The sequence below is a fragment of the Manihot esculenta genome, chromosome 9 (genome assembly GCF_001659605.2).
Source record: "Manihot esculenta cultivar AM560-2 chromosome 9, M.esculenta_v8, whole genome shotgun sequence".
NCBI classification, from domain to species: Eukaryota; Viridiplantae; Streptophyta; class Magnoliopsida; order Malpighiales; family Euphorbiaceae; genus Manihot; species Manihot esculenta.
The window spans coordinates 7776152-7790651 of NC_035169.2; the positions used below are offsets into that span (position 1 = coordinate 7776152).

Genomic DNA, 14500 nt, shown 5'->3' on the forward strand with positions numbered 1-14500 from the left:
TTTTTTGTTTAACTATGAAAAAATTTAGTAATTTTATTTTTTTATGGGCATGTGGGGATAATTAAATATTAGTGGCTATCAAGGTAATAGCAATTGATTATGTCAAAAGTGATTGTGATGATGGTGGATGAAATTGCTTCAATCCACAACTTTATTAAAATGGTTTGAACTTTGAAGTAAGGATATGGAGACCAATAATTACTATTTCCATTTTTCAATTGCTTATCCAAAACATCATTTAGTTGGCACCAAACTCTAAATACTAAATTTCAACCAACCATTCAATTTACATACTCAAAAAACAAAAATTATATTTATTTTAATTTTTATAATTATGATATTATAAAAAATTAAAAATTTTAATTTATCATAATTATAATAAAAAAGTATTAATTTAAATGATTACAATATAATTTTTAAAGTTTTATTTGAATAATAAAATATTTTTTATTCTCTATTCTCATTTTTATATAATATTATAAATATTAATAAAAAACTTAAAATAAAAAAATACAACTTTATAATTTAAAACATATAATATTTTATCTTATTTAAAATATTATTAATGTGAAGTGAAGTTTTTTAAATATAAAAAATATATACATATAAATATAAATATTTAGTAAAATATTTTAATATATATTATTTATACGTAACGTTTAATATAATAATTTTTTTTAATATAATATATTTAATAATACATATAATAAATATAAAATATATTTAATTTTAATATAAAATTTAAATTAAATAATATATTTTATTAATAATATAAAATTTTAAAAATTCTATTATAATTTACTATTAATTTATTTAAATTAAATTTAATTATATTCGCTATAACTTTAACAAATAGAAAAATTTAGCTTTTACTATCAAAATTAAAATGTTAGGTATAGATGTAAATTATTTTGAATTTTTTTTAATATCTCTTTATAATTTTATAAAATTCAATATAAAATAATATTTAAAAATGCTAATTATTTTAATAAATAATACTTATTCAGTTAGTAGTTAGATAGATAAACTATATATAAAAGGTAATTTTTCGCAATTCATTCATTTAATTTCTAAATATATTAAAATTTTATTTCATAATAATTTTAAAAATAATATTTAAAATCTTAATTTAATATTTAATGACTGAAAATTTATTTTCTATAATATTTAATTAATTATTATCTGATATCTATTATTATTAAATATTTAATAATTACTATAATAATTAATATGATCAATAGATTCTAAATATTATTTTTAAAATTATTATCTAATATAATATTAATGTCAAATTTATTATGCTAATATTTGAGAGTGGTAATTTTTATAGGAATAAAATATTTTTTTTATTCAAATATCTATTTATTTATTGTATAATCTTGAATTCGTCAAATAGGGAAAATTATCTTAAAAACTTTTTGCAATTAAAAAGTAAAAAATGCCTATCCGACAAATAGGAAATGAGTAGAAAAAGGGATTAACTTGGAAGTCAACTAATCGCTCGTAGATACGCCGTTACCCTTCGGAGTACCCACCACCAAGTCTTCTAACCAAAAGAGCTCGGCTTCTGTTTCCGCCCTCCCAACCACCCCCACCCCCACCCCCACCACTTCACGACCACTTTTAGCCCTAACCCTCTTCTGTTCTTGTTGCTTTAACCATGGTTAACTTCTTATTTGTCTTTTTTTCTTTCCTCTAACCCAACACCTTGCACTGTATTGTCTCTTAGATAAAGACTCTCTTTTTATTCGCCCCCCCCCCCCCCCCCCCCCCCTCTCTCTTTTTTCTCTCTGAGTAAGCTAACGAGTAACAACTCTATTTCTTTAAAAATCCATTCCCCATATAACGGCATATTCTCTCTCTCTCTCTCTCTCTCTCACTAAATTCCCAAGAAACAACCATTGATCTTTGTTTTCGCTTTCGTTTTCATTGAACTTGTGTGACAGGAAAAACAATACTTGAATCTTTTTATTTTTTTGATTTTTTTAGAATTGGAGTTTTGAGGTTTATTATTGTGCATTTTTCGATTTTTTTAAGAGACTTTGAGGAATGGTGGTTAAGATGATGAAGTGGCGGCCCTGGCCGCTGTCGGGTCCCCGGAAGTACCAGGTGAGACTGGTGGTCCAGAAGATGGAGGGGTGGGATCTGGTGCATGAGGGTGGAGAGGACAAGGGAAGGAATTCAGAGAAATTAACTGTGGAGATTCGATGGAAGGGTACGAAATTTGCGCTGAGTCCTTTGAGGAGGACGGTGAAGAGGAATTTCACCAAAGAAGTGGAGGTTTTTGGTGGGGAAAACGGTGTCGTTGGATGGGATGAGGAGTTTCAGAGTCTATGTACTCTATCGCCACAGAAGGACAATGTGTTTCATCCTTGGGAGATCGCTTTCACAGTTCTCAATGTGGGTTTGCTTCTCCTTCTCTTTCTGTTATTTTTATTAAAAATTGTGCCTTTCTTCTTATTCTTCTTTTTTTTTTTTTTCCCTTTTTCTGGTGGGTGTTGGGAGAATTCCGACTGGTGAATTCATGGATGAATACAAATATTTTGGGCTGTTTCTTTTTTTTGGCTTCAAAATCTTTTTGTTGGTGTGGATTGCCATCTATGAAGGTGGAACTGGGTTGTGATTGAAGATTAGTGTCTATTTCATCAGCTATTGAATTTTATTTTTGTTTTGGCTGATTATATTTCTTAGTCAATTTGAGTGGATGATGGATTCTGAATTTATCTTTGCAGATTAAAAGTTGGATTTAGTTATATTTCTTTACTGTTGCATTCATTTGATTTAGAATTTTAGATTGATGGAGAATTTATCTTCTTGGTCACAGTTCACGATTTGTGTTTGATTGGATTCTTTGAAACCATTTTCTATGTGATCTTTCTGAAAAACGATCATTTGATTTTGCTGTTTTTGGTTTCTGCTATCTTGGATTAGTCATTTGTTTGCAATTCTTACATGATTTCTGTAATTCATTTCTCTGTCTTTGCTTTCTGGGGAGAATTAAGCTGCTGCTTTCTGATTCAGGGTATGAACCGAGGTCTGAAAAACAAGGTTTCTGCTGTTGGAACTGCAATGCTAAACCTTGCTGAATATGCTTCTGCTGCTGAACAGAAAGAGTTGGAATTAAGGCTACCTCTCTTGCTTCCTGCTGGTGCAGCTGAGCCTCAGCCTGTGCTATGTGTATGTGTATTAAAATCTTTTACTTCGCCCATATTGATTCTGCAAGCTTTAGCATTTGACATTTTCCTAGTGGTGGTGGTATTAGAGTTCTACCTATTTGTGATTATGTCCCAGTGAGGTGAACAGCTGATGGATCCCCCTTCCCTGCTCTTCTGTTTTGTTGTTATTATTATTAGTATATTATTATTTTTTAGTGCCAATTGCATTTCCAGTTCCTTAAATTTTCACTTTCTTATGGAAAGTTTATGTAAACCATACAGATATCACTTAGCTTATTGGAATTGAGAACTGCTCCTGAAGCCACAGAGCCGTTGCAGAGAGCAATAGTTCCTGTTTCCTCTCCACCTCAATCAGGAGAAACAGTCTCAACTGAGAAGGATGAGCTATCTGCAATTAAAGCTGGCCTCAGGAAGGTTAAGATTTTTACAGATTATGTTTCCACCAGGAGAGCAAAAAAGGCTTGCCATGAGGAAGAGGGAAGTGAAGGCAGGTGCTCTGCTAGAAGTGAGGAAGGCGAGTATAACTATCCACTTGACTCAAATTCAAGTGATGATTTTGAGGAAGGAGAATCAGATGATATCAAGGAGGATTCTACTGTTAGGAAGTCATTCAGTTATGGCACACTGGCTTATGCAAATTGTGCTGGAGGATCATTTCAATCTGATATGAGCAAAAATGGTGAAAATGAAGATTGGGTTTACTACAGCAATCGGAAGTCAGATGTGGGTTCCTCACACATTGACGATTTAACTCAAATCTCTGAGCCATCTGTATTGCAAAGCTCAAGGCGTAGCATACTATCTTGGAGAAAGAGGAAATTGAGCTTTAGGTCACCTAAGACCAAAGGAGAGCCATTGCTGAAAAAGGCATATGGAGAAGAAGGTGGAGATGATATTGATTTTGATCGTCGGCAGCTTAGCTCTGACGACAATGGTGCTCTTGTGGTAAGATCAGTTTTGCATATGTATTATTTTCATGCTTTAAGCTAATAATTTCTTTTACCGTTTTAGTTCCAGTGAGTGGTATTTAAAGATTGAACATAATTGGTCATCTTGGACTATGATTCAGGGCATTCTTGTGATTATTTTTATTCTTTTTTTTTATCTTTTAATTAAATTCCTTAGATCAACTGGGATAAGTTCTAGCTCTGAATGATGGCAACTCTTTTTTTTTTGCAGCCTCATAAAGCAGATGAAGATTCATCTGCAAATCGATCATCAGTTTCTGATTTTGGAGATGACAATTTTGCTGTGGGCAGTTGGGAAAGCAAAGAAATAATAAGTCGCGATGGGCACATGATGCTTCAAACAGAGGTCTTTTTTGCTTCCATTGACCAAAGAAGTGAGCAGGCAGCAGGGGAGAGTGCATGTACAGCACTCGTTGCGGTAATTGCTGATTGGTTTCAGAACAATCTCGACATCATGCCGATCAAATCTCAATTCGATAGTTTGATCAGAGAAGGATCACTGGAATGGAGAAACCTATGTGAGAAGGAGACCTACAGGGAGCAATTTCCAGACAAGCACTTTGATCTTGAAACTGTCCTCCAAGCCAAAATACGTTCGCTTTCTGTTGTTCCTGGAAAGTCCTTCATTGGATTTTTCCATCCAGATGGGATGGATGAAGGAAGATTTGACTTTCTGCTTGGTGCTATGTCCTTTGATAATATTTGGGATGAGATTAGTGGCACTGGATCAGAACATCCGAGCAATGACGAACCTCAGGTCTACATCGTAAGCTGGAATGATCATTTTTTCATCCTCAAGGTTGAACCAGAAGCTTACTATATTATCGACACGTTAGGAGAAAGACTCTATGAGGGGTGCAATCAGGCATATATTTTGAAATTTGACAGCAATACAGTTATTCGCAAATTGCCAAATGTTGCTCAGCCATCCGATGAGAAAACACTGGCTGATCAGCCTGTCGTGGCAGTTGATGTGGAACCCAAGGATCAGCAGGTGAACAAGGAGGAGGCTTCTGTCTCAGGTGCAGTTGTAATCAAGCCTCAGGAACCAATGAAGAGCGAGGAGGAAGGAGAGGTGGTTTGCCAAGGAAAAAACTCTTGCAAGGAGTATATAAAGAGCTTCTTGGCTGCAATTCCAATCCGGGAATTGCAGGCGGATATTAAGAAGGGTTTAATGGCATCAACACCTCTTCATCACCGTTTGCAGATTGAGTTCCACTATACCCAGCACTTACAAGCATTGCCAGAAACTCATGCAGCGGCGGCAGCAGCAATGCCAATGGTAGCACCGTTGGAATCCAATGAAGTTGCAATAGAATAGTTTACTGCATAGAGACTTAAGTGTAAATTTTAGCAAGTGTGATTAGCCTAACTTGTTTTTATTTGTTAATGGATTTCGTATGACGTGAATGGGATATTAACAAAGAGGAAACTATATCAGCTTTTTGATGAGTTTGCAAGAGAAAGGGTTGTGTTTCTTCTAATCTGTTCTTGAAATGGAACTGTCTTTATTTTTCATATATTGGCACCTTGTCTGTCTCTGTTACTGTTACTGTCTAGTTGTGACATCTTCTAATTGCCTTTTGCCTGATCTTTCCATAGAAAAGAGTTGTGTATAGCACGTTAATTTCTATTTCAGCTTTTCTAGTTCCTCATTAGTGTTCAACTTTTTGACATTTCTCATCTTTTTTGAATATATTTTTGTCGTTAAATATTGCATATTTCATTAAAAGCAGTTAAGAGAACAGACAAGGCTCAAGGCTTGAAATCAATACCATACAAGAAGAAGCCCGTCTAAAGAGAAACCCACCTAGAACTTAACCCTAGAAAAGCAAGGCTTTGAACCGTAAAGAGTACAACCCAAAACCTTAACAGAGGCCTAGAGTGTTGCGCCGTTGAAAGCACACAACACGGGAAGGGACAACGACCATCGAAGATAGAGAAGATGGTTCATTCCTTCAACATAAAACCACGTACGGTAGGAGAAAAGATTGAGAAGGCTCAAAGGAAACCTAGATAGACAATCATCTTCAGTGATCGGATTCAAGTTGTTGAGGTAGCATTAGAACAAAATCAAAAAGATAATGTAGAGTTCCAGGGACCAGAACAACCCAGAGAAAACATCGTGAACATCCCAAAAAAAGTACCCAACTTCAAAAAGCATAAGAAGGCCAACCACCGAAAGTGGCTGTGCACACAGAGTTGATGGGCAAAGGAGAAATACCTGCAAAAGCCAGGACCAACATTTCTCAAAAAATTCTTGTTTGGTCTTGTGACTTTGACAGGCTGATCTAAAGGTAACATTCTGGAGCTCCTTTCGGATTTCAAGTTCCTATGCACAGGTAATTATATCAAATCTACCGTTAGATTTTGTAGTGAGGATGTGAATGGTTTAAGATTTTTCTTTTGGATTCTGGTTATTTGCCAATTACATTTTCCCAATATTTTGTAAGCTATAAAGAGCAACTTTTGAAGGTTGTTCTTTTAAGGGCATGAAAAAGATTTCCCCATTTGAAACTTTGTGATTTTCAAAAAGACTAGGTCCTTTTCTTTTTCTTTAAAATAAAAATACAGACAAGGAATGTATAGTCAATTAGTTAATTATAATACATTTTTTTATTCTCTCTTTTGAAAGCAATTATAGATAAATTAATTGGTTCAAAATCAATCACATACTTCTTAGCCTGATGACCTAATCCTCAATCCTCTTTGTGTCTGGCTTTTGTGGCTTTAGAGTTCAATTTGATGGATATTCAACTTTGAGTAAAGCTTTGGTGCTGAGGAGGATAGTTTAGGGGAAGGAACCAAACTTTTTAACGGTTAAAATTAATAAAAATAATAATTAATAAATTTTTTAAAATTTAAAATATATTTTTTAAAATTAAGAAACTAATCAGTGAATTTTCTTTAACAAATTTTTTTTAATAATACTGTGATATCAGTTGATCTTGATAAACACAGAATTAATCTAATTGTTTTAGCTATGTTAATGTTGGCTTTAAAAGAAGAGGAACAATCAATGCAGCAGGGTAGCCAATGAGTGGAATAAGCAAAACCCGGTGGGTATTATAATGCTTCATCTTCCAAACAGAAGTGTGCATAAAATTGCAGAAATTTTTGAAATTTTATGAGCAAAGTTTTAGGCCAGTTAAGTCAACTGCACATGAGCCGTGGACCCATATCAATTAGTAGTTTGATTAAGTTAAAAAAAAAGGGGCCACTAGCTTTAGCTTAGCTTTGTGGTGATCTAATCTTCTGCTGGATAAGGGTTCATTTTCTTCACTTCTGGTCCCAGACAAACACTAGTGACTGTCTACTCCTTTTCCTATACGTTGATGTCTAGGGCATGTCATGTTCCTGTCTCTCTGCTTCATGCAATTTCACATTGGAACCTATTCAGTATGCAGATGAACACTGTGCTCAATAATCAACAGCCTTCTGATCAAGCATGCAGATGTAATCCAACAGTTGATAATTTATGTTTATAGCTCATACATCTCCTGCCTATTCATTTTCATTTCATATATTTGCCTGTTCTATTGAAGTGTGAATTTCAAAAATAAAAAATTATTGTTTATTCGCTGTATTATAAAAAATTCATTAAATAGTTTCGACATTTTAAAAAATCTGCTAATTAATTTTTTTATTAATTTTAATTTTACTATTTAGTCTATATTATTTATAAAATTTATTAATTAATCTCTTAATTTTATAAAATGTATACTAATTAGTCTTTAGAAATTTTTTTATAATTTTTTTTATAATATTTTTTTAAAATGAAAATTAGAGATTGAGAAAATAAAATTTGAAATCTCTAAAATTTATTAAGATGCACTTACCACCGGGCTAAAATTAATATTTAACTGCTACCACCGGACTAAAATTAATATTTAACTGCTAAAATTAATGGAAAAATTAATTATTAAACTTTTAAATTATTCAGATGTGTTAAAAATAAATTTTAAAATTAAAAGATTAATTAATGAATTTTTTCGAAACGTAATAGTAATTTTTTTAAAAAATATTTCCTCACGAATATTGATGTCAAGTATAATGAGATTTATAACTTACATTTTTATCTCTCATTTAATTAGGGTTTTAAAAATTATTAATAATAATAATATTTTTTAACAGAAGAAAGCTGCATTGACTCTAGAAAAAGGGTTTGGCATAGATGGTGGATAATGAGTTCACTTCATCCTTTATTGTACCACACAAGCTTTTTTACACCAACCACACATTCCCATGTGCATCTTCTTCACAACTAATTATTCCTAACTTGATAATAATTACATTTCAATTCAAATTCACTAGGCTCCAAATCCTTCATAATCCTCTTAATACATTCTTTCTCTTCTCTTCTTTCATTATAGATTTATTGTTATTAGACCATGCATGCACAATAAGCAATTCTAATGCAGTTGGCTACAATCAGCTGAGCTTTAAAAATGGACTTTGTTTTTATCGAAAAATAATAATTATTCTATTCGCACAATCGATTTATTAAAGAGTAAGGTGGTTGAAGTGAATATTTATTCTATTTATTAGAGTCAAATTTTTAACTTTACTTAAACGAAAATAGCATAACACTCAAATATTATTTGATTTAAAAATAGATTTTTAAAATTTAACAAATGGTACTAAAATATAAATTTTTTTGGTTAAAATTACAAGGGATAAAAGATTGAAAAGAGTTGAACACGAGAATTCTTAAGTTCACTCCAATGCACTAAATTAAGCTAAGTCGGTGATTGCTCTGAAATCTAGATCAAGAAGGTCCGAGAGAGTAGCTACATAACATCACAAGAACAAGAAAGGGCCGAAGGAAATATGATATAATATATAGAAATAGCACTTGATATATCAAGTCACTTGATGTATGATCCAATATCTGCAATCCCACAGACCTCTAGCAACTGAAGCAACAGCTATTGAATAATCTCCCAGTTAAAAAAAAATGTTCTGAAATTAAAATTCAGATGAGAAGTTAGAGAGAAGAAGAGGGTATTAATACATCACAGAATCAAGAAAGAGCAAAATAAAGAAATACTGATCACAGCCAATTAACCAGCCAACAGGAGCCAAGACTCATCACTCATCGGTAACAAATGCTGCATTTAACCAATCCATTTTCATTACACTCAGAACATCTAATGATATTCATTTCATCACTCTCTCCACCATTAAAGACCCTGCGGCTTCCATTGCAATTGAAACAAACTACGAATCTCTTGTTGCCACAGCCAACACAAGGAGCATTAGACAGGAGTTTTGGGATTCCTTCCAAGAGCTTCTTTAGCTTCCCTTGCTCGTGCAAGCTAACAACTTCATCAGCTCCTCCTATGTATCTTCCCTTGATGAAAAGCCTCGGAGGAATCACTCTGCCACCCAATATTCTCCACAGTTCTTCCCTGTATTCTAAGTGCATGGAAACATCTCTCTCATAGAACTCAACCTTGAAACTTTCCAGCAAAAACAGTATCGTGTGGCAATCTTCAAATGTCTTTCTTATACTTCTCAAACTTGTTGTGTATAGAACTATAGATTCGCTTCCTTCGGGAGGACATTTCTCTTCAAAATGTGAAAGAGATGAATATTCTTCAGTATACTTTTCATGATCAGCTTCATCAGCTGTGTCATATTCCATGGTAATCTCCGAGGAGACGGGAGACTCCAAGTTATCTATGGCTGCTGGGACATTGTCGTTGAACACCGTAAAGGGTGTAATTTTCTCATCGTCGTGAACATGGAGTTCCAAATTATCAGATTCTTCATTTTTCAGTTCTGATACAGCAATATCTGCAGTTACAGGTTCTTGGAGATTGTTGATCTTGTGATCTTCTTGTATGTAAACTGATGGGATTTGCAGGATCTGATTGGAGAACTTGTCTGTGGAGTTGAGGTGAGAAACCAGACCATGTTTAAGTGTGTGTATGGTTGGAATAAACCTCAGTTTCTTCAAGAATCTTCCCTTCATTGATTTCATGTCTTTGTGTTTGTCTGATCAAAAAACTGGATGACATGTGATGAAAAACAGCATTTGATCAGTGGAACAGATGGAATGGGGAAAAATTTTTAGTTGAGAATTGACTAATGAGGAGACTAGAGGACATGAACAGGGTTAAGGAGGTTTCTCTTTTGGTTTCCAGTGGCAGAAAAAGTGAAAAGCTGAAAAGCTATCTGTTTGTTGCTTTTTAAAGTGATGAATTGATCTCTGCATCAATTGTGGAGAGGTGGGGTGGGGGTGTCTATTCTCCACGGTGCTTCCCCACCCCATTTTAGTGCAGTGACACTTTACCAATAATTTTTTTTAGTGTCTTTAATCTTTTCTACTTAATTAAAGTTCTCGAATTCGAACACCGAATATGAAACACTTCTAAAACAAGAGAGTTTTGCCCCTTAATACCTGCTTATGAACCAAATTAGTCAGATTGCATGTATCAAGAAATAATTTTTGGTGCCTTATCAAGGTATGAAGGGCAACAAGTGAAAAGGAGTGCTTTTTCATTTCAAAAGAATTGGCTCAGATTACAACTCATGCCCTTGATGCCTTTTGATGAGGCAGAGTTTGATTGGTGGTGTAGTACCAATTCAATGGTTTCCAATGGAGCAAAGCAAAAGGTCAAGTTTCAATACCAAGTATGAAAGAAGGCTTTGAGGCTTGATGGATTGGACTTTGCCACAATTTTTTCTCTAGTTCAAATAGATGAACCCTTTGGACATCAAACCAATCGTGTTTACCAAATCTCGAGATTCCCAAATGTGGACGAATTTTCTTGGTGTAACAATTCTTGTTTAAATTGGATTTCATATACGCCTTACTAATATTAATACTAGTAGTTTATGTAGATCCGATATACGTAAATTTTTTCTTAACAATTAGTAATTTTTATTTAGATTGAATTTATATGGATTTATAGCATAAATATATAATATTTTATATAAATTTACTATATAAGTTTTTTCTTATATAGTAATTGATTTTTTTTTATTAAAATTGAATAAAAATAATGAAAAATTTTAAAATTAAAAGTTAAATCGAATTGAAATTAATAAAATATTAAATCGAATTTTTAAATTAATTTAATTCAATTAATTTTATTAATTTAAATCAAATATTACAAACCCCACTAACCTACTAATAAAGTCCTAACATGAAGTTTTATGATTTTAAATATGATCCTAATTTCGCTGAATTAAAACACAGAATTCTATTTTCTAGTGATGCGAAATTTAAATATATGTAACGACCTGAAAACCGGACCGCTACCAGCGCTAGGATCCAGATCGACTTAAGGTCGCCGGGACCCGTAGCAAGCCTGCCATACTCTCTGTGTGCCTGTAAAATCCCATACATGCTCATACATAACCTGCAAACCTCTGCCATCTCATACCATGGTTCAACCTGTGCATGCACTAACGTTGTACACAGACTCCCATTGCCAGAGCACTCATCAAAGCTCTAACTGAGTCCACACAGTATATGTTAAACCTGGTCATACATACTCCTCAACTGGACATAGTCATAAACAAACCATGGATACAAAAAAAGGATTTACATTACATCTGGGTCAAGCACAATGCTATACAAAACCATTACATCTCTTTACATCATTACATGTCCACACTATGCTATTACACTTCTCTTACTCTTTCTCTTCCTGTACCCTGCTAGACTCCCCTGCACACTGAACCTGCAAAACTAGGTTAGGGGAGAGGGGTGAGCTATAAAGCCCAGTGAGTAGAAACACCGAAAACAGTTCATTATTTACATGCTCTCATGAAATGCATCATATCACAAACATTTCATATCACGGATGGACATGACCACCAAAACTCCCTCCAGTATCAGTATGCCTGGCCCAGCCAGGTCTTACAACCTCAGTATGCCTGGCCCGGCCAGGTCTTACAACATCTGTATGCCTGGCCCGGCCAGGTCTTACCACATGTGTATGCCTGGCCCGACCAAGTCTTACAACATCTCTAGGGCTATTGGGGTCGCCTTGGTCCATCCACATCATCATATTCATCATATTATGCAATGCGCCATATTCGTGAAACTAGTGCAATCAACCTACGATAATCATCATGATGCATGAAACATGCTAAAAGCATTTGATTTCTCAATGAAAAGAATTAAGGTTAGGTCCACTCACCTCTGGCTAACTCGGGACTGACTTTGAAGCAGTGCTCACTGCTGATCTCTTTGGTTCCTCTGGTCTGTGCTTACACAGATGGACTCAAATGAGGAACCAAACTAGCTCAAGAATAACTCTATAAAACTCCCCAACACCCCCTGAAAAAAATCCTACAACAATTACATAAAGCATGCAAAAGAAGGCTGGACAAGGCACTTTCGGCGGCAGGTTCGGCGGCCGAAAGTCCCATCCAGAGACGAAACTCAAGCACCTTCGGCGGCCAAATTTCACTTTCGGCAGCCGAACCCTTTCGGGGGCAAGGTTCGGGGGCTGAAAGGCACTCCAGGGACGAAAGTCCCTAACCTTCGGCGGCCGAAACCCCGCTCCAGAGCCGAAAGTCCAAACTTTCGGGGGCAAGCTTAGGCAAGCTTAGACAGCCGAAACCACCTCCTTAGCATGTTCGGCGGCCGAACCCTCTTTCGGCGGCCGAAACTGGATTTCCCAGTTAGGCAGAAACTTGTTCTGCTTCATGCAAACGTGCCCAAACTTCACTCAAACTTGCAACCAACAAAACCACAACCTACATATACTCAAGTATAGGCACAAAGGGGTCCAAAACTAACTTAAAACCCCAAACATACAACACAACCAACACATAAGCATGCTTTGACCAAAACTCAACCAAAACCACAACTTAACCTAAACATGCATATCTACCCAAACAACTCCATAAAACCTTCAAAAAACATAAGAGAAGCTAAGGATCCACACTTACCTCAGAAAGATCTCGAGGATAGGTGATCCTAACGTGGAGATATGGAGAATCAAGCTCTCAAAGTCTCCAAACTTCAACACTTTGATCTTTTGCTCAAAACCTTTAAAACAACATAAAAACTCATCAAAACTTTGAAGGATTTGAAGAAAACATGAAAATCACCCAAGGAAGATCATGGTCTCACCTCTGTCTGTGAATGGAAAGAAAATCTTATTCAGTCACCGACCTAGGGCCTGTTATAGGTGGCTGGCCAGACCACCTTCGGCGGCCTAACGTGATTCCAAACTCATGCATGTTCGGCGGCCGAACTTTCACCTTCGGCGGCCGAACCTGGCAGTTCTTCCTTGGCTCTTTTCATTTCAAAACTCATTTCCTTTTGTACCAAAACCAGTAAAACATACTAAAACACTTAAAAACATCAATCTTACCCTTCTAGCGGGATCCGACATCCTGGATTCCATCGGAACCTAGAATTCCGATGCCGGACTCTAGCCGGGTATTACATATGTAAAGTTTATTTGATCTAAGATACGATTTAGGTATATTTGATAATAATTTTTTTTTCAATAACTAAATTAACTATTAAATAAAAATTTAAGAACCTTTTATTTTTTTATAGAACATTTTTCTCGTACAATTCACACAAAATGAAAATATAAATTAATTTAAAAAAGACTTGTTTGATCAACTAAATATTAACAAATTTATTTAATATTTTCTTTAAAGAAGAACAAAATCGACATCCTACATCAAGAAAATTTTGGCCATCAAAAAGAAAAAATTACAGAATACAGTAAATGGCCTCTTTGCTACAGTGTCACATGTCCCTATATTCAGATTCGTATGTACGGAGGCGTCAGAGTCCTTCTCCACGCCAGACGACTATTTAATTTTGCTGGCACGCGCGGACAGGGCTACAAAATGACTGGGCCTGCTGTCCTTCTTTATATCACGTTACTGGACTGGACTACTTCCTGCGAGATCCAAGCTTGCGGACGACTCGATCTGCTCTATGTGTCTGAGTCAGGACCGAAAATGCTAAATCAGCCAAATGAAGTGGGTTTTTGAGACCTTGAACTTGTTTCGCTTCTTCAGGCTTAACCTCCTCTAAGATGAGTGAGGTCCAACATCATCACAACATTAAATAATTTTCTAGAAAAATATTAGCAGATCTGGAAATTGTCTGCAATTTCTTTATTTATGTCATGGAGATTTTTTTTAGCAGCTTTCTTTAAGATCTCCTATTTGTTTGGTTGAGAGTAACTTAACTAAAAAATTTAAAATTTACGAGTAATGCTATTTTTTTTAAAAGTTTATAATAATTTATTTTAAAAAAGTTAAATAAATTTTTATGAAATTATATATAATTCCATTTATTTTTAAAATACTATAATGACCTAAGATATAATGTATTAATGTGCTGTTAATTAATCGCATCAATTA

General features: G+C 34.6%; 2 protein-coding genes across 2 annotated transcripts; one reads left to right on the forward strand and one right to left on the reverse strand.

The window, feature by feature from the left end:
• Positions 1–1761: 1761 nt before the first annotated feature.
• LOC110623668 lies at positions 1762–5666 on the forward strand. The gene is made up of 4 exons (XM_043960346.1): positions 1762–2400; positions 3022–3177; positions 3438–4121; positions 4356–5666. Exons 1-4 carry the CDS (start codon positions 2050–2052, stop codon positions 5463–5465), a joined length of 2301 nt encoding a protein of 766 aa, XP_043816281.1. The 5' UTR covers positions 1762–2049; the 3' UTR covers positions 5466–5666.
• Positions 5667–9075: 3409 nt separating this feature from the next.
• Positions 9076–10313, reverse strand: LOC110623550 (uncharacterized protein At5g39865). Its single transcript, XM_021768537.2, has one exon. It carries the CDS (start codon positions 10128–10130, stop codon positions 9240–9242), a length of 891 nt encoding a protein of 296 aa, XP_021624229.1. The 5' UTR covers positions 10131–10313; the 3' UTR covers positions 9076–9239.
• Between the last annotated feature and the right edge of the window lie 4187 nt (positions 10314–14500).

Bases quoted from the DNA above. Each gene is read 5' to 3' on its own strand.
- LOC110623668 (XM_043960346.1), top strand. From the start codon at position 2,050: ATGGTGGTTAAGATGATGAAGTGGCGGCCCTGGCCGCTGTCGGGTCCC. The intron at 3,178-3,437 runs GTATGTGTATTA...TAAACCATACAG, and splicing joins AGCCTCAGCCTGTGCTATGT to ATATCACTTAGCTTATTGGA. The intron at 4,122-4,355 runs GTAAGATCAGTT...TTTTTTTTGCAG, and splicing joins ACGACAATGGTGCTCTTGTG to CCTCATAAAGCAGATGAAGA.
- LOC110623550 (XM_021768537.2), bottom strand. From the start codon at position 10,130: ATGAAATCAATGAAGGGAAGATTCTTGAAGAAACTGAGGTTTATTCCA.